Source organism: Corvus hawaiiensis, chromosome Z (genome assembly GCF_020740725.1).
Source record: "Corvus hawaiiensis isolate bCorHaw1 chromosome Z, bCorHaw1.pri.cur, whole genome shotgun sequence".
In the NCBI taxonomy this organism is placed as follows: domain Eukaryota; kingdom Metazoa; phylum Chordata; class Aves; order Passeriformes; family Corvidae; genus Corvus; species Corvus hawaiiensis.
Genome location: NC_063255.1, coordinates 41,006,419 through 41,026,297, shown reverse-complemented (window position 1 = coordinate 41,026,297; position 19,879 = coordinate 41,006,419). Strand labels below are relative to the sequence as shown.

Sequence of the window (19,879 nt, the reverse complement as noted above, 5' to 3'; positions counted from 1 at the left end):
TAGTTGAGATCCATTTCATATTATCCTTAAAAATATATTTTATATTTTAAAAATTCCATAAAAAATACAAGAGAATTAGAGAAGTCTGAACAGCCCATAATTACCAGCTGATCATTTTAGCCACAGAGTTGAACTTAACTATCTCTTAAATTATGATTCTTTGTTTGAAGATATAACTTACTGTTAAGTCAAGATTTTGATGTAACGCTGTATTTAAACAATTTTAAGTTCAAGTTCACCTGTATTCAGCTATTAAAGTCAGCTATGAAGTATTATCCTACACTGAGACCAAAAAGAAACTAGAATGACCATAGTGTAGTATCCAGAACTCAATATATCCACATGGCAAAATTCCTTTATGATATAAAGCCTCAGATTATTTAAAAGCTAATTAGTGACAAACCCAGCATAAACCAGTCTGCCTCAGGTAATAACCAAGCAATCATCGGTTAGACATATGGAGACAGAAGCAACTACAGCAACAACTTTATAGTTTAAGTAAAATTTACATCTACAGTAAACTAAGCAACTGATCAGCAACTCTCCCACAACACAAAAGCCAGGCTTAATTTTTGACAGTTCTCCTTCCATAGGCAAGGACTATTCTCAGCTACAAGATGAATGAATTCAGAGTCCAAATTTCACAATGCTAAGCATCTGATTTTAAACCCAGACCCTTGACCAAATTGCATGATGGGCAGGGGAAGCTGGGACCAGGGCAAGGACAGGAAACATAACCAAATCAAAACACAGAGCCATCACTACCACATGTGCATGTATGTGTGCACACAGACACACTCTGCAGACTTCCTTCCTTAGCCCTTAAGGAAAGTTATTGAGATTCCTGCAGTCAACTAGCAGCACTCAAAGAAGTATGTCCCACACAGAGGAAAAAGTCCTTGGCAAGTCAGAGACTTCATAAAAACCCAGCTTAAAATTATTTCTGCAGTTACACTGTCATTAATAACATTAAGCAAGCTGAAATGAATGCTTTTTGCTTAGCAATCTAACACTAAAAGACTGCTGCAAAAGATATGCAGATAGTTTCCAGTAAATAAATGTCAAGCAAGTCTTGTATATATATCTTAAATAAGCAGCAATAAAAATCAGAAGTTTAGTGCTGTAAAGCTGTCAAATAACTTTTCCTAGTTCTTGTCTTTTCTAATTGAGAAAAGGAGTAAAATAGAGCCCAAATTCACCTATGACATAAACAAAGAGAATTAGCTTTGTTACTTGAATTGACATTAAATTGCACATGACCATCTCTAACAGATTAATACAGCAATATCACTCAAAACAAAACAGTATGAAAAGCTGTAACAAAGTAGTTCTTTAGAGGGCTTTTCAGATAAGACCAATTCTATTACATCTTATGTCTACAGGGAAAAAAGTATCGCTGTAGAAGTTACACCTGAAGCACAAATTAAGCAGTAATGACATTAGTATCGCTTAAACAGATGCAGTTAAAAAAACCTCCTAGGGCCAAACACCATCATGACACATTTAAAATTATCATATTTAAATTTCTCACCTGTTCTCCAACTCTAAGTCTTCAAAATCCTAGAGACTAAACATCTTTACTCTGGACTAAAAATTATGTATTTCCAGTGAACTTTTTGATTTGCAGCTTCATGCCCTCTTTCTGCCACCAATAAGCAAACTCAAGCTCAAGTTTGCCTAAAAGCATTCTGCTCAGAAACAAAACTCTTTCACACAGTCCATCAAACAAATGATCTGGTGTTCTGCATAAACCAAGACATACATTAACAGAAAACACATACACCTTTTATCATAAAAATGACTAAAAAGAAGACAAAACAAACAAACAGCACAACATATGATTATTGCATTATTGGAAATGGAAACGTTAGCAGGAATGTTGGTACTTACTGTGCCTGGCTCTCTGTCTGCTCCCGCAGTAACCAAGAAATGGACAGACATGCCCATTCGGACACAGAGGCAAGAACAGAAATAAAAAAGGGGGGAAAAAAAATTAGAACACAAGCCACAAACAGTTTTAAAATGGCTTTTATTTATATAACTCATTGCACATTCCTAATACAGTGATTTCCTGAAAATTACAGTATTTTGTAAACATGATTTACAGTTTAACCATACACAAAGCCTAGTTTTATTTCATGACAGAATAAATTATTTTCTTTTCAAAAATTAGTCAAGTGCAATTTTGCCCAATATTTAACTGAGTACTAGAATTTAAGCTTATGAAACTAAAGTAACAGATGCAATTATCTAAATCTTTTTTTGAACGCATTCACTTCAAAATTTAACTTCTTATTTCCCCTACCTTCCCCCCAACCCATTCAACAACATTACTTTCTTTGAAATAAATCACCATTATGCAGTTTAACAATTTTCCACAATATGGTGCAGGCTACTGCTATTACAACTAAGCATTTACCAGGATGTCAAAAGGCCCTGCAAAGTACAGAGCAGGTGACACCTAGTGATCCCCTTTAAAAATATAAAAAAATTCCAAGCTGAATTTTGCTTCAGTGGTATATATGCAGACATTTTAGTTTGCCAACAGTTTTTTCTCATTCTATATAATTTGAATTCTTTAGAGATGCACACAATTTGCAGCAATGCACAAATTTGATAATGTCCTAATCAGGCCTGCCATGCCTCTCACCTCTGTGGTGGTCTGCATCATGATGTTTCTTGTCATCTTTTATTGCCAAGTGAGACTGCCCACCCAAAGCACTAGAGAGGGCAAGAAGGCCAGCACTGCTTCCAAGTGGAGGGATTCCTGGAGGCTGAAGTCCTGACGGATGCGGCGTTAGAGGCACTGGAGGTCCATGGCCATGGGAGAGATGCTGAGCCTGCAACTGCTGCTGCTGCTCCCAGTGGTATCATCATCCCCAGAAGAAAAACGTATAGCACACAGTTTGGGAAGGATAAGGTAGAAGTTTGGTTAATTATTGAGAATCAATAGTGGATTTTGATATTTATTTGTTTCTTCTTCATCTAGCCTCTCCCCTTTAACCCACCACGCTATATATACTGCGTTATATCATGCTGTCTGTGGACAACTCTGCTCACGTCCCATTACCCAAAAAAGGCTAGCTGGATACTTATTTTGCAGCCTGACTAATAAGTTCAACAAGTATAGGTTGTTTTGGGCAGTTACTGCCTACCACAGCATCTCTGGCAACAAAGAACAGCAGCAGAAGACTCAAACACCTTTTTCTTTCTATAGAAAAGCTTATCACTGCTCTGGGAAAAAAAAGTTTCAGTGGCAAGATTGATTTAAACTCACATCCCTCTCTTCCCCCAGTTTGGAAACAAGTACATTTCTATTCTGAATATTAAAAAATGTAAAAGATATGCTGAATTTCATATTTAGTAAAGTTTAATTTGCATTTTACTCTAGCTAAGGTTTTTAGGGGAAAGAGGGGGAATTATTAATGATGTAACACCCTGTTTAGGAACCAGCTTTGAGCTTAAAATCCAGGTATTCCAGATAGCATGGAATTCTCTATTAATGAATACCTCCCCCTGTTTTAAAAGGAGCTTGCAAGATCAAAATCATAGACATACAACCCTGTAACCAATGTGCTAAAATAACCTGTAAACAATTTTAGAAACAGAGTTTTTACAATAGAATGTCTTCCCCATAGTTTAAATTTTAAGATATTTTCTAGTTAAAACTTTCATGGTTTTATTAATGTTTACCAAGTTCAGCTATCCATTTAATTTGTTCAAAATGCTCAGCACAGGTTTTTTTTTTTACAAAATGAAGCTTCAAAACCATCTTTAGCTTAGTCATAGCTCCCATAATCTGCTCAAGTTTAACAGATTTTCTTCTGCTCTCTCCTGCTTCCTTGTGTCTGGGCATATGAATAGAAGACAGAACAATCCTCTCCACCTTGGCCACTCTCCACTATCCCTCTGCTCAAGGCAGATACAGCTACAGTACGATCCAATTCATGGGATCGAAAAGGAGACAGATAAACACATGTCTGAACAGGATGAACTCAAGTTTGACCAGGTGAATGTTAGTAGTCCTGTAAGAGCAAGTAAAATTGTTACAGTACTGCTGGCAGCTACTGAAATAATACCTAGACTGCAGCTTACAATATTTCACCCATTATTCCAAAAAGAGCCTCAACTCAAAATAATGCAGAAATATTTTATGTGTTTCCACAGGTGTGAAGACTTTTCAAGACAAACTGTCAGCAATACCTGTATAACATCTACTGGCATATAAATGAATTTATTTATTACTATTTATATATATAACTACTGCACTCCTACACTTTTACTTCTCCTAACCCGATCCCAAGACATGCCTTGAGCTGTTTATAAAATTATGCAGACACAGGGGCTGACATTCAAGAACTCTAGACTGGACTTGATAATTTTTCACTTTCCTGCTGTCCCAACTCTCATGCAGCATTTACTTACTTTGATATACAGGAAAATCTTTAAATTTACCACAATCCATTTAGTCAATTTTTTAAAGCCACACATTTACCAAATCTCTCACACCATGTATCAGGAATTTATTTTCAAATGCCGCATAAACAGCCTTGCTAGTCTAAACTTCAATACATACATCTGATCACCACCCTCTTTAGTATGTTTAGAAAGCAAGGTAGAAGTGAGGTACTTCTTAGTCTTCTCATTCAATGTGTTTACAACAACACAAAAGGTAACACTTTGAAGGAAGCATTAAGAATCATTTTTATTTTAAGTAATTAACACAATAGACCACTTTCTAAAATATCAATCAGTTATTGCTAGTGAAGCTTCACTTAACTGAGGAACAATCAGTAAGAAGCACTGTAAATTCTGACAGGATTGCAGGGGTTTGGTTTGTTTTTTTGGATCCAGTCTCTAAAGAACAAGAAGACATCCCTCTTCTCCCAGACTTTAACAATACTTAGTAGTTTCTAGCACATTTCCTCAAAACAGGGGATAACCTGATATTTTGGCAGCCTCTCTCAGAGATGGTAATTTAGCCACCTCCTTCCTCATTGACCGCTTCAGCCAGGTCAGTCATCTGCACCCTAGCTCTGAGACAGCATGAATCAGCAGTGCTGTGCAGCATTGTTGGCATTGGTCTTACTTGTCCCCAGCTGCACTATCACCCTGCATTACCTAGTTCTGGTGTGCAACTGCCTAAGTGCATTTACTCCTTCCAAACCAGTTTGGAAAAAAAGTGATTTACTCCTTCCAAAGCAGTTTCACAGAGAAAAGCCTCCTCCCTTCTCCAACAGTAAGCTCAAATTAGCTTCTTTTGCAGTGTGACCATGGGAAGGTCAAAACAAGGAACAGGAGTTAAACTGTTCCCATTCTTGTCTCTACTCTTCAGCAAGTGTATGAAGGTAACCCTTATTCATCTCTCTTCTGCTTGGTTTAATTAGCAAACAAGTTAATCTATTTGATTTCAGGAAGCATAGGTTAACGTTTTAAGAAATGTTAAGAGCACGTTACCTACCATTTCCCTGGCTCTGGTTGTAGCCTACACACCATGCATTTTGAAAGTCTGAGAAAGGAGGAATAGATTAATGCTCTATAAAAGGTTCTGAAGCTGAGAGTGGGAGGGTTGTGTCCTGTGTTCTCTGGTGGTATTGCACACGGATAGTGGGGAGAAATGGGCAAGGTGTGCTATGAGAGCTGAAAGTGCATTGCAAAGCTGCTCTGCACTTCTCTGTAGATTTGCAAATGGCTACTAAGGGGCATGGTACACAAAGATCCATAAATTTGTCTCAAACCGGGACAATGGCACTATATGAAACTGACTTAAGACTGAAATCCTGATCATGATCTTTTAAGCCACCCAAGTCATACCATGATTTCATGTTTATTATCTGAAGTTCACTGCTGTTTAGTACTTCAGCATACTTATTTATTGCTTATATAAGATTTATTCATAATAGGTTTAAAGTTCTCCCTAAGAGATGAGGAATCACCCACAAAGATGATCCTTTCCAGAAGTTCATATTCTTTTTATTTAAAAAACTTTGATTTTTAAAAGCACATTGTATTATCTTTGTAGAAGGGATAAAAAGAATATGTGCTGCACACAAAGTAAGAAATGAAAGACCAGGGAGAGGGATAACAGCAATGTTTACCAGATGCATTTATTAACTAAACATTTGCCATAGTAGATCCTACAAACAATTATGTTATGCATATGATCACTTTCCCATCACTTCAAAGACACTAATGCCTGCTCTGTAACCTTTTAAGAGCTTAGCAGCAGTGAGATATAAAATGGAGTAGGTTGGCAGCAGTATCATGGTCTACTAGGCATGTTCATTAGCAGTTAATTAAAAACTAGACATCTGCCACAAGAAATGTGCTCAAAAAAGGATGAGTAACAGGTTCGTTTTAGTACCAATTATTATCTTTACTTGCAGAGCAAAGGCTGTGTCCACTTTCAGAGGAAAGTGGGAAGGTAGAGAAGAGTGCAATGATGCATACTTAAGTGACTGCACCAAGATAATTAGCTGCAGCAGTGATTTTAAAAACATTGGTAGTTCACCCACCATTTTGTTGCAAACCCAGAAGTTCTTCCTATTTGCAATGGGAGAAAAGGAATTACAAACCCATATTACTGTACTGTTTAGATGTAGGTTTTATTGCCTCAGATTTTATTTCCCAGCACCTCCATAACCAAACCATAAAGTCCCAAAACTCAGCATACAAAAAACAGCATTTGTGTCTCTGAGCGAGCACTCCCTAACAATTTTAAAGGTAGTACAGCTTTTTACCTCCCACATTTTAGGTAAAGTCCAGCTATAAAGAGATCTTTAATCAGGACTTAAAATGTGGAATTATATTTTTAATCTCTGACAAAGACTTCCAGAGACAGTTAGTATGTCTTTGTGAAATAGAATTCCTATAATTAAAACGTGACAGGTCTCCTTTAGGCTCCTTGCTCATAAAGATAGAGCACAAGCTCCTACAATCCCACTCCTCACCTTTAAGCAGCTCTGTTGAAGTCTCAAACACCATATTTTAATTAAACACTTTTTAAACTTAAATATCTGTTTTTAAATTCCTATCATGAAACAGAGCATTCTTCTGTTCTTAAACAGAACAGATGTCTGATGTACTCTTCTGTATCTCTTGAAAAGCACTGAATTAAAAATTCAGATGTGATTGTAAATGAACAGTGGAAAAAAGGTTATGCCTAGTCCTAAACTGCAATAACTGTCTTCTCTTGTGCTCTTCTAAATAAACACTTGAAATTAAACACAGAAAAAAAATTCAAAAATCTTATCAGCACTAGCATCAGTAATACTATCAACAGATGCCCCCAAGCTTCATAGAGGTGTTCTGAAAAATATCTGGAAAATACATAAGTCATTTAGAGACCTAAAAAGACACTATGTCATATCAACTTTTGTAAAACAGAAGAAATGTGATTTTATTCAACTCAAGCAGGCAGAAAGACGTGAGAGAAAAACATGTATTACTGAGTTCAGTTTCATTATCATATTCACTTCCTTTCCAAAGGGACATCTTCCGGTTTTTCATGTGCTTCCTTGAATTTCATAAGGAAGTGAGAACCTGCATCAAATGTCTGTGGCCAACAAATACAAGAGAGCCACTGTCTGAGCACATACAGGTAGTTGATCAAGGAATAACCTTTTCCCTCACTGTTTAGAAATACTCTTAAAACCAATATTGCAAATATAACCTTTCAAAAAAGGAAGTAACTCAAGACTATACTCTTGTCACATCCAGTTTTTCCCCTCATCCTAAAAAAACCCTGCATGCACAACCTACAGTACCAGCAGTCAAATCTGGTAGGAGGAAACTCATTAGATGGTCTAAGCCATTAATTAATACTTGCATTTAAATTTCTGTAAGTACTTTCCAAAGAGTATTTCAGCTATATGGGAGGACATATTGCAGGACAACAATCAATCTCTCAGAAGATTATATTCACATTCTTCTGAAAAAGTGACTGTATCCATGGACATGGGAAGAGTAACAGATACTATCTATTTAAGACTTCTGGAATGTCTTTGATATGGTCCCCCACAAAATTCTTGCCACTCAAAGAAATAGGGCATTGAGGGATGGATTATTACATGGATGAGGAACTTGCTGGATGACTGCATCTGAAGAGTCAATGAAACTCAACCCAAAGAATCAATGGCTTCACACTTCTGTGGAAACCAATAACTAGTGGTGCCCCTCAGGAGTCCAAAATGCGACTAACACTACTCAACATCTTCATCAATGACACAGGTAATGGGACTGACTGCAACCTCTGCAAGTCTGCAGATGACACCAAGCTTTGCAGTGCAACTGATTCGTTTAAGAGAATTGGTCACATCGAGATGGACTTTGACAGCCTGAGAAGTGGGCCCATGTGAAATACATGAGGTTCAACAAGGCCAAATGCAATGTCTGGCACCTGAGCTGTGGCAATTCCTAGACTGGGGGACAAAGGGCTTGGGAATTGCCCCGCTAAAAATTCAGGACTGGGAGGTGCTAGAAGATAAATCATTGGATCATTGCATCTGCAGCCCAGAACGCCAACTGTGTCCTGGGCTGCATCAAAAGAATTTGGCCAGCAGGTCAAAGGAATTGATTCTGTCCGTCTTCTTCCCTCTACATCATGAGATGCCTACTGGGGTACCATGCCCTGCTCTGGGGTTCACAGTGCAAGAAGGACATTAACCTGCTAGAGCAGGTTCAGAGAAGGCCCACAAAAATGATCTCAAAGGGCTGGAACACCTTGCCTCAGAAAAAAAGACAAAGATGGGGTTGCTCACCCTGAAGGCTCCAGGGACACCTTACTGTGATCTTTATATACAACGTGGGTCTGTAAAAAACTGGAAAGAGACTTTTTACCAGGGCTTGTAGCTACAGAACAAGAGGTTGTGGTTTTACACTGAAAGATGGAGTTTAGATTGGACATAATGACAAAACTTTTTATGGTTGGGGGGGGTGAGACACTGGATGCCCCATCCCTGGAAGTGTTCCAAGTTAGGCTGGACAGGATTTTGAGCAGCCTGGTCTAGTGGAAGGTGTCCCTACCCATGGCAGAGGGTTTAGGCTTGATCTTTGAAGGTTTCTTCCAAGACAAACCTTTCTATCATAGGTGAACAGATTTACTTATGAAATACCAAATATGCACTGCTTACTGCTTCATTTCCCAATTTCGCATTGGCAGCAGCTGTCATGTTTCCTTCTCAGTGCTTCTAGATGTTTCTTTTTCCTTGATAATATCACCACACAAAATGTATTGATAGTCCCCACAAGACACTTCCTTTTGACCTATTTCAACCCTAATCTTCAGTACCACTGCAGCAATTTACAAAACTAAGGTCCAAGTTTGCCTTCTTTCACTGACACTACACAACTGAGAAGAGTGGCTGATACACCAGACAGCTGTGTTAACATTCAAAGAGAGCTCAAAAGGCTGGAAAAATGGACTCACAGGAATCTCATGAAGTTCAACAAGGGCAAGTGCAATATCTTACACCAGGAGAAACAATCCCATAGACTGATAAATGTTGGGGTCCATATAGCTAGAAAACAGCTTTGCAGAAAAGGTCCTTCTGTATCAAGTTGTGCATGAGCCAGCAGCAATGTTCCCTTGTGGAAAAGCAGGTGAATGCATCCTGGGCTGCATTAGACAAAGTATTACTAGCAGGTCTAGAGAGGGGATCCTTCTCTGCTTATCACTGTTGAAACTACAGCTGGATTGCTATGTCCTGTTCTGGATTTCACCTTTCAAGAGACATGGACAAAATGGAGAGCATCCAACAATATGCCTAGAGATGGCTAAATAGTCCCAGGTCTCTCAGCTCCTCCTCATACGACATAGCCCAGTCCCTTATCTTTGCAACCCATCACTGCACAAGAGGCAATGGGTACACACTGAAACATAGGAGTTTCATCCTGAACATTAGGAGAGATTCATTTTTGACCGAGCCCCTTGCACAGGCAAAGCCTAGGGAGCTTTGGAGTTTCCATCCTTGAACACAAAATCTGTATGGACACAGTCCTGCATAACTGGATCTAGGTAGTTTGTTTGAGCAGGGACAAGTAGATCAGATGAGCTCCAGTGGTCCCTTTCAACCTTACCACTTCCATGATTCTTGGACTGCAGAATCACAGAATGCCTGAGGCTTCAAGGAACCACAGGGGCACATCTGGTCCAACCTCCCTGCTCAAGCCAGGTCATCCCAGAGCACATGGCACAGGATTGTGTCCAGACATTTCTTGAATATCGCCAGTGAGGGAGACTCCACAACCTCTCTGGACAATGTGTTCTAGTGCTGAGTCACTCACAATAGTGAAGAAGTTCTTCTTCATATTAAAATGGAACCTCCTGTGCATCAGTTTGTGCCCATTGCCTCTTGTCCTATTGCTCGGCACCACTGAACAGAGCCTGGATCCATCCTCTTGACACCCTCCCTTCAGATACTGATAAACATTGATGAGGACCCCTCTCAGTCATCTCTTCTCGAGGCTGAACAGGCCCAAATCTGTAAGCCTTTCCTCATAAGCGAGATGCTCCAGTTCCTTAATCATCTTTGTAGGCTAGTGACAGGCCCGCCAATAGACTCTGTGCCAATTCTTACTGCATACTGTTGTCTCCATATTTAAACAAGTTTTGGAAAAATGAGTCTGGTACTATATAATTTCTTAATTCCTTTGAAATATCTGTTTACTTTGGTCAGTTTGGTTTCCTTGCTTCCTCATCTTCTAAATCCTGTCAGAAAGAAAGCCACACTATACCACAGTAAACAAACTTTAAAGTGCCCACCACAGCATGTCTAGCTAATGAGCCAAGCATGTGGGTTTGTAGAAGTTGTTTGAAAACTATCCTTATGTGCACAAGCCACAGTGCCTAACGAGGGAAGAGAATGTCCCTTCAGAAACAAAGTGTCTTCAGCAAGTCTCTTCCATCTATAAACCACATGAAATGTCATTGTCCTACAGAAATTTAAGTCCATAAAAGGACAACATTGGCAAAAGCTATTCAAAGCTGTATATTTCACACATACAGAAGTTGTGTGGCAGTGGCATGATTATTTAAAGGCCCAACTGTCTCATGGGTAAACTCCTGTTCCTTTCTCATGCTTTATTAACTAAGATGTATAGGGTAGCGTCCTGGGGTCTTCACACTGATTTTCCACTCCCACAAAAAAAGCAAACAAAATCCCACAATTTTACGGGGAAGGGAATTTATGTCAGAAAGCAAATATCCAAGTCAGAAAGAAGATATAAGTTAAATAAATTTTGTTATATTTCTGAACAAAAAGCTCTTCAAAGTTTTTTCCCATTTCCTATTCTTGCTTGTTCAGACAACACAAACCACACTAACAAGTATCAATTGCATAATAACTTCTTTTAAGCAGTAAAGGGTTGCATAAGTTGCCTCTCATAAAACAGAAAACTGATGCTATACTGGGATAAAGGCAGCTTGCCACACACATTCCCCAAACAGTCCTTTTTTCACAAATTAATTTCAGCTCTAAGGTAACTGAAATAAGGCAGAGAAGTTTTATTTCAGTGCTCCACTGATACAGTGATTTTAAGTACACTACACCCTTGTGTCACTTTAACTATGAAAAGAAAATAAATCAGATACAGGAGACCCAGCAACATGCTCAAAGTAATCCATGATGCTACTTCAAAACAACACGAAGCCTAGTTGGAAGCCTGTCACTAACGGTGTACTCAAAGGTTCAAAGTAAGTATTGTTTAACTTTTTCGTCAGTGACTCGGACAAAGGGACAGGTGCCTCCTCAGCAGGTTGCTGAAGGCACAAAGCTGGGAGCAGTGGCCAACACCCCAGAGTGCAGCCATTCAGAAAGGCCTTGACAGGGTGGAGAGATGGGCAGAGTCCTGTCTGAAATCCAACAAAGGCAAACGCAGGGTCCTGCACTGTGGAGAAATAACCCCAGGCACCAGCACAGGCTGGGGTCTGATCTGCTCGGAAGCAGCTCTGTGGAGAAGGACCTGGGGGTCCTGGTGCACAACAAGCTGTCCATGAGCCAGCAGTGTGTCCTGGGGGCCAAGAAGGCCAATGGGGTACTGGGGTGCATTAGGAAAAGCATTGACAGCAGGTCAGGGGAGGTGATCCTGTCCCTCTACTCAGCCCTAGTGAAGCCTTCACCTAGTGAAATTATTAAGGTGATTTTGGAAATGGAGCATCTGTGGCATGAGGAAAGACTGAGAGAGCTGGGCCTGTTCAGTCTCAAGAAGAGATTACAGAGGGGACCTGATCAATGTCTGTGAGTATTTGAAGGGTGGGTGTCAAGAGGATGAACCCAGGCTCTGCTTGGTGGTGCCGAGCAATAGGACAAGAGGCAATGGGCAGAAACTGATGTACAGGAAGTTCCACCTGAACATGAGGAAGAACTTCTTTACTGTGTGGGTGATCAAGCATTGGCATGGGTCATCCAGAAAGATTTTGGAATCTCCCTCAAGGGAGATATTCAAGAACCATCTGGACACAATCCTGTGCCATGTACTCTGGGATGACCTGGGTTGAGCAGGGAGGTTGGACCAGATGTCCCCAGCGGTCCCTTCCAACTTTATCCATTCTTTGATTCTGATACATGTATTTTTTGGCTTGTATTCTAAAATACTTTATATTTTTATGAGAAATTTTAAGTTTTTTCAATGAGAAGAGAACAAAAAGGTCTTCCAACACAGAAAGGCTTGGGCTGCTATTAATTACATGGCCAATGCCAGTACTTTTGCTGAATCACAAGATCACATTTTAAAATTTTAATACTGTAGTTACCTTTACACCTACAGAACTGAGAAACAGGTCCTTAATGCTTCCCAATATGATTCAAAAAGCATTTAAAAATTAATATTCAAGGGTAGGTAATTAACCAACCATTAATTAGTTTCTACATTACCACTATACATTGCGAGGGAGAAAGGACTCTTATCTTTCCCTTAGCATGAATCTGAGCAGCAACTCTTATCTTTGCTGCACCTCCCTGTCTTTCCATAAACAGCTAGGTTTCACTGCCTTTCCTTTTGGCATCTTCGAGGGCAAGCCCAGGCACCAGAATTAGAAAGATAAGAGATAATGCACTTCAGATCACTTTTGTAAACAGTAAATGAGAGATGTGGGTGACCCCACCCAAATGATTTGCCACCGCACCCAGTGAATAAGCCCATCAGCTGTTTTTCCACTAAAGTGATCAGCAATTAACTATTTAACAAACTTTTAGCGATAATTCTTAAATGGCAGGATTTCTAACACCCTATTAACATAGAGGGAATAATTATATGGCACTGCCAGCACAACTTGTGTTTTCACTGGAGCAGGTCTGCACTAGCAACCTCTCTATGCTGTGGATCATCCTACCCCATGCAGACAGAGCCCTGCAGCAAGGATGTGGGGCATCACCAGCAGATGGAATTCTTCCAGTTCAGTGACATCTTCTCCCCAAGATGCATTAACACTCCGCTGGTATAGCTGCACTCACATAAAGGCTTTTGCCGATAGAAGAGGGTTTTCTTCCTTCCTCTGTGCTTTTACGCACTGCAAGTCAACCTAAAACTCCATAGTTGTACCACGTGCAGACCCACTGAAGCATGAGCAGAGCTTGTATCAGCAGCTATAATGGCAACACAACAAGCAGCCCACAAACTAAAGAAGCCCTTTTGCTAGTATAACCTTTTATGTATGTACAAACACACCACATTTTATATGGTACATACACAATATTTTACATCTTAACATATCACTAATACATTGTTACACATGACATATACTACATATTTTACATACTGTTCTGTATATGTTACATATATATTGACTGTTTATACTTCTATGTAAAAATATAGATCTTTGGTGTGTTTGTATATACAGTTATTCTTCTAAAAATGAATATTCCAGGACTGGCTTAAGAACAGTTCCTGTCTCAAATACTTCATAGCGAAAAACCCAAAATTAAATAGAAATGAATCAGAAGACCATGCTTTTAAGGGCCCTTGTAATAATTAGGTTATTTGCCTTGCTATTTAACTTAGATAAAATTACATTGGTTTTTTCTTTTCTTAGGCTAAATTCTGAAGAAATAAGGGATAAACAGCAAAGCTGAAGGCAAACAGAAGAAGACTGCACCAATGGAGGAGCCAGACAAGCCTTTGTAACAAACAGATGCCACAGGACAGGAAGCGTAGAGGCAGTTGCCACAGAAAAAATGATCCTTGCTCGGGAAAACATGTCTCCACCAAAGGACTTCCCAGACTCTAAACGAAAGTAACAAATTCAGAACCACAGTCTAAAAGTCACAGAAGATGACCTTATCTCCTGGTCCAGGCAAGACAAAGTCTGGCTTTCTGAAACCATTTGCATTCCTCTATCACCGTCAGTCTAAGTCAGTTGAAGAACAAAGCTTTTCTTTAATTTTAGACAAGTACATATTGCCTTCCCTGAAGACTCAGATGCAAGCCTGAAGTCTCTAGAATGAAGCTGTCAGTGCACACTGCTTCTGGTCCGCAGAAACTGCCAGCACATTTCATTTCTGTGGCAACCATAAATTCCTGCTATTACTCACCTTCTAACCTCAAATCTGTGTATTTGCCTTTTTAGCTACTGTTAGCATACCACCACCATCCAACAACACTTCAAAAGCATGCTCCTGCTGCACAGCTGCCAAAAACAACTAGTTCAAGCATGCACCAATTTGGAAATGACTTACAGATATTACTCTAGAGGGTTTTATTACTGATGTATGATTATCTAAAAAAGTATTTCTTTTCCTTCCAGGCTCTCTTAATCTCCAGAAATTTAACTCTTGCCAAACATGACAGAAATGATTAAGTAGCAAAGCTTTTTGGTAAATTAAAATGCAGAAGTTAAATAGAGGATTTGAAATTATACTCAACACCCTTTTGTCCCATCAACTACTAACTATAAAAACATTTCAGAGACATCAAAAAAAGAAAAATATGACAGTTATAAGAAAAGCATTACACCAATCTTTATTTACTGTTCCAAGCCAAGACCAGACTCTTGTATGTTTTGTCTACATTCCGTAACGACTTTGACACACCAAACAACAATCATTTCTGAACATGCACTTAAGCACTTTTGCTAATTCGTGCTTTTACTTCCTCACTACTGCTGCTTTTAAGTATTCGATTTGCAGAGCCAGTTAGCCAGCAACATTATAAACAGTACTAGATACTGTTTCAGGCAGCTCTGCATTACTTGCAGGCAATTAACTATTATACAAGATAGCAACCTTGGTAGTTCAGCAAGTACTCTAATAAGTTCAAAAAGAATGCAGTAGCTAGATAACAGAAATTCTGCAATTGAAACAAACTCTTACGCATCTTGAAGAGTTACAGCAAAATGCTGTGAAAACTGTGTCTTTGTTCTGCCTTTACTATTTCCTAAAGTTACCCTAACTGCCTCTGCTAGCCTCTCTCTATGCAAGAAAAAGGAAAGCAAGCTTCTTGTCTTGTTCTCCCACACACTCCCTATCTCAACAGTCTGTCATGCTCTTCACCCATGATAAACACAGCAAGCAGGCTGCTGTTTTCTTGCACATTTCCAATATTTAATATTTACAGCACTTGTGTCCCCCTGTACCTTCTTCCACCTGCATCTTCCTCTGCATGGTCCTACTCTCAGTGACTCCATCGTTGACATTGGCACCTAGTTCAAGGTGTATTTTGCCTGTGCAGTCCACATCACTCCCATCCATGCAGTGGCTACTATTTCTCCTCAGTTTATCAGTGTTTCCTTCTCAAAATCCATATGGCTCATTCTCTGCACCGCTTTTACTGCAAAGCGGACCAACTTAGAGCTCTACATCATTCAACATGCTAACTCTCAACAACTTTCTCTACTCCTACCCACGCTGGGATGGGCCAACTCCGTGAACATAACCATCCTTCACCCCTACTCCACTAACTTCTTTGCATTTAATTTCTCCTCATATGCAGGCCAAGCTGAATTTTTCTTTTGTTTGGACCAACCAATTCACCTCTCCCACCCAACTCCTTCCTCCTCCAAACCTTCCATATTTCCAACTACTTTCCAGACAAGTACTGAAGGTTACATCGTATTTTATCACAGCCTACTGGCTCTTTATCTACTCCAATTCCCTCACATATCTCACTAAATATAAACAGAAAGCAGACATTTGTAAGAGGAAAATTATGTCCATCTCTTCATTTTGTCTCCTTTTACTTAATAACTTTGTTTCTATGAATATTATCCACTTCATCACTATCTTCAAACATGGTAAGCTATTCTGCCTATATACTTGAATCAAGAGAGGTGAATTGAATCACTTTCTAGAGGAAGTAATCCTTTCCTCTAGGATTAAATAACTTACCCTCTGTGCCAATTACATATATGAATACAAACACATACTGCTCCAACCACATTCTGCAAATTCTTGCTTTCAATTGTGGTATTTCAGCATTTTTATCCAACTTCAGTCCCTTACATTCCACCAAAACCATTCTTTCCAAGCCAGTCTAACAGAATCATTTGGAGACAAGTTCACAAAACTAATTAATCAACACTTCAATATCAAATCCTTCTATCTAAGCCTTCCTGAAGCCACATGTTCCACTGAGACTCTTTCGTTCATTATTACCACACGTTTTTCCAAACTTACCATTCACCTCTGCTGCAAAACAAACCAGTTTTGAGCCCTACACCATTCAACATATACATGCCATATCCCCAACATCCACTCAGTAAAAAGGAATCTAGCAAGTGGTACCAATTCACATTTGGTACCTCACACGTTATCTCGTAAGAATCTACCTTCTCTCTGCATTCACAGTTGCAGCTGCATATCCATCAGCTTCTAGCAGTAGTTAACAATATTTCTGTTCAACTCTCATCCTTACACTCCTTCCTGAAAGCTCTTAGGCTTCACAAATTTGCAACTGTATGCTTGGCCTCACCTTTGACTTGTAGTTTAGATATTAGATCTAGATGAGAGCCACCTGAAGTTCTTTTGGTTTTGATTTTGGGCAAGATCCAAGGTGAAGATTTTTCCATCCACCCCACGTGAAGCCTCGCACAACAAAGGAGGTCTGGCCTGCAATTCAATTCCATTTGACTTTTGGATGCAAATTTGCCCTCTCCAGAATGACTTAATACCTTCTTCTGCAGAAAATTGTCTTGTTTAGATACTACCTTCCTCTGTATTGCTGCTCCAAGATTCTTCATTTCTCCATCAGTCCCACAGAGAGTGTGAGTGTGGGAGTAGGGTGTCAAGAGGAAATCAAGTTTGGTTAACACCATTCTTTCATATTTTACACTTTCTCCCAGATTTTCTCTTTTGAGTAGGTCAAGTTACCAATACACATCAATACCACTTCGTTACTTTTCCTCCAAGCTTAGTAGCACTAACAGTAGAAATGTGACCATTGCTTGGGGGCTGGTATTTCAAGAATACTGATTACCATGCTGACAAATAACTTCCTCCCTTGCTTTCTATTTTAAACTTGTAAACTAAGTCAGAAGCCTTTGTATTCTAAAAGCAGTCACCATGACAGAATCCTAGGATAAAACTAAGGTTGCTATGTATTCTAAAATATGAAGAATAACCCAGGATGTGCTGCACAATAGAGCTCCTACTGCCAGAGTTCAGTAATTTGGACTTGTGGTTAGGGAGTTCATGTTAAAAGTGAGGAGAGTGTCTTGTGTTCACTAGATCTCATTTTATTTAATTTAAAAGAACTAGGCAATTTCCCCTCCCTCAGCACATAATGCAGATCATGGCTGAGAAGGATCTAAAGTAATGCTACAGCTGCTTAGCTCTTCCCTTGCACTAAATTCTGCATTCATTTCTGCTCTAGTCTGTATTTCTATTTTATAATGAAACATACAGCCTAGTTATTTATAGGCTTTCTAAGGATTAACTACACACTCATAAGAATAAACCCTCAAGAGGTTAACCTCATCCTCTTAAGCTTCACACACTACAATCCTAGAGATAGCTGGCAACCACAGCCAAGAGAGAAAAAATAATCCCACATTTTGCTAATCCTTTAGCCAATCAACTCATGCAACAGTGGAGAGGCCTCTCAGAGGCCAACAACTCAATCTGTCTCAGGAGCACTGTCAGTCCAAAAGATACATATTTCACAGAATCATTAGCAACACACCTCAAAAGGCAAAATAAGACATACCTGGCTTCTCAGTTGTATGCTAAAATCATGCATCAAAAATACAGTGCTGAAGAAAGTTTCCAGTTTGCTGCTTGTGTTTCTCATTCAGATATTTGCATATTCTACACATAAAACTAGTTTATTGATTAGAAAATAAATCTAATCTTGTATTGTTCACACCTAGACATACCAATTTAACTGTCACTCATACTTCCTAGCATGAACCTGTTATTTTCTAGACATATCTCAAGAAAACAACCCCACAAAAAAACAAGCAAACAATGAAACAAAACACAAAAAAACCCTCAAACCACCCACAAAGAAGTCAAAACAACCCTTCAAGTTAAACCATAATATTCTACCTAATTCTTTCATACCATGATCTAGATTATTCCTTAACCCCAGAAATGGACACAGCCTGCAGCTGCAGAAATGCCAAGGAGTTAATGGGGGCACTTATCTTTTAGTTAAAGGTCTCTCCTTCGTTCATCATTTATCTAGCAAAATTGCTACTTCATTCCACTCTAATATAATAAATATTAAATGGTGCTATTTTTAAAAAAATTGAAGAGAGATTGTTTAGCCACACTTCTACCCCATGGCTGAAAGTTAAAGCCTTCAAGAACATGTAGGATAAGTGTAAGGCCAGAAGTATGACTATTAATAACCAAACATCATCCAGGGTTTTTTCCTGAAGTAAGAATTTTTAATCAACACAGGGGATTAGCACTGCTTGCAAGCTCACTGAGGCCAACTATATTACTTTTTTTAAAAAAAAAGTGTCAATTTATTCATTCTGTTTTGTATGTGCTATACACCAATTCCAAAGCCTGGCTTTTGATTTTGTAGGCAAATTCTCTGAAAAATCCCAGTCCTTTGAGACTGTAAGTCTCTATCCTCATAGTCTGTTCTCTAATAGGCTTCCCTCTTTTCAACTGGAAATAAAAAGTATAAAATAAATATAGTTGAAAATCATTTTGTATTTCAAAACATTATTCCCAGTAATTAAAAAAGTCTTTGTACCCTTCCAGAATTCACACATCGTGCAGGAGTAACAGGAATTGCTCTAGCTGAAGGAAGCCAATTGGGAAACTCTTAAATCATCTGGTGCCAGGAAACAATGACCCTTAAGGACAGAAAGGAAGGGGAGGAAAAAAGGCAAATCCTGGCAAAAATGCAGAATTTTATGCAGTCAAGAGAAACCAGGCAAGTTAATACCAGCTAGGAAAATGAAATTTCCCTCCTATCCTCAAGATTTATACATGTATTTTAGGTAGTGTGACACCAGAAGCCACTCGATTGCATCTTCTACTGTTACAGACTGGTCCAGCCGATTTGCACTCTGAAAAGAAGTTTGATGATCTTTCATGCTCATAATAGGTGTCTAAACCGTTAAATTACTATATCTTTTCTTATCTTGAAAGACACTGCACTTTAGCAGCATGGCCCTTCCATTGTTCTTTACACTAAGTCGGGTCCCTGAACAATACTGACAGCTGCTATCAAACTGTGCCGTGCTCACCCTCAGTGCAGCTGCCGCTTGTAGGAACAGACAGGCTTCTGATGTGTCCTCCCCTCTGGGGAAAGGGCTTGACACCTTGAGTGCTCAGTGAGGGGGAGCAAAGGTCCACTGAATTGTCAGCCTGATTTTATGCTATTCAGATTTTCCAGGACGTACACCGTCCCTTTCAAACAAAACCAAGCATATGTCAGAGCATGAAACTCATTGTGTGGCACAAGGTAACTATTGATTAATAAGACTGTA

General features: G+C 39.2%; 1 protein-coding gene across 3 annotated transcripts in view; it reads right to left on the bottom strand.

Annotated features, from left to right (window-relative positions):
* The window catches only part of TLE1 (TLE family member 1, transcriptional corepressor), a 74,834-nt gene that overhangs the window by 30,341 nt on the left and 24,614 nt on the right, over nt 1–19,879 (bottom strand). For all 3 annotated transcript variants that reach the window (XM_048290649.1, XM_048290651.1, XM_048290650.1), the window contains exons 7-8: nt 2,651–2,855; nt 1,891–1,907 (exon numbers count right to left, since the gene is read on the bottom strand). In XM_048290649.1, the coding sequence (XP_048146606.1) occupies nt 1,891–1,907; nt 2,651–2,855 (222 nt within the window). The remainder of the gene's footprint in view (nt 1–1,890; nt 1,908–2,650; nt 2,856–19,879) is intronic.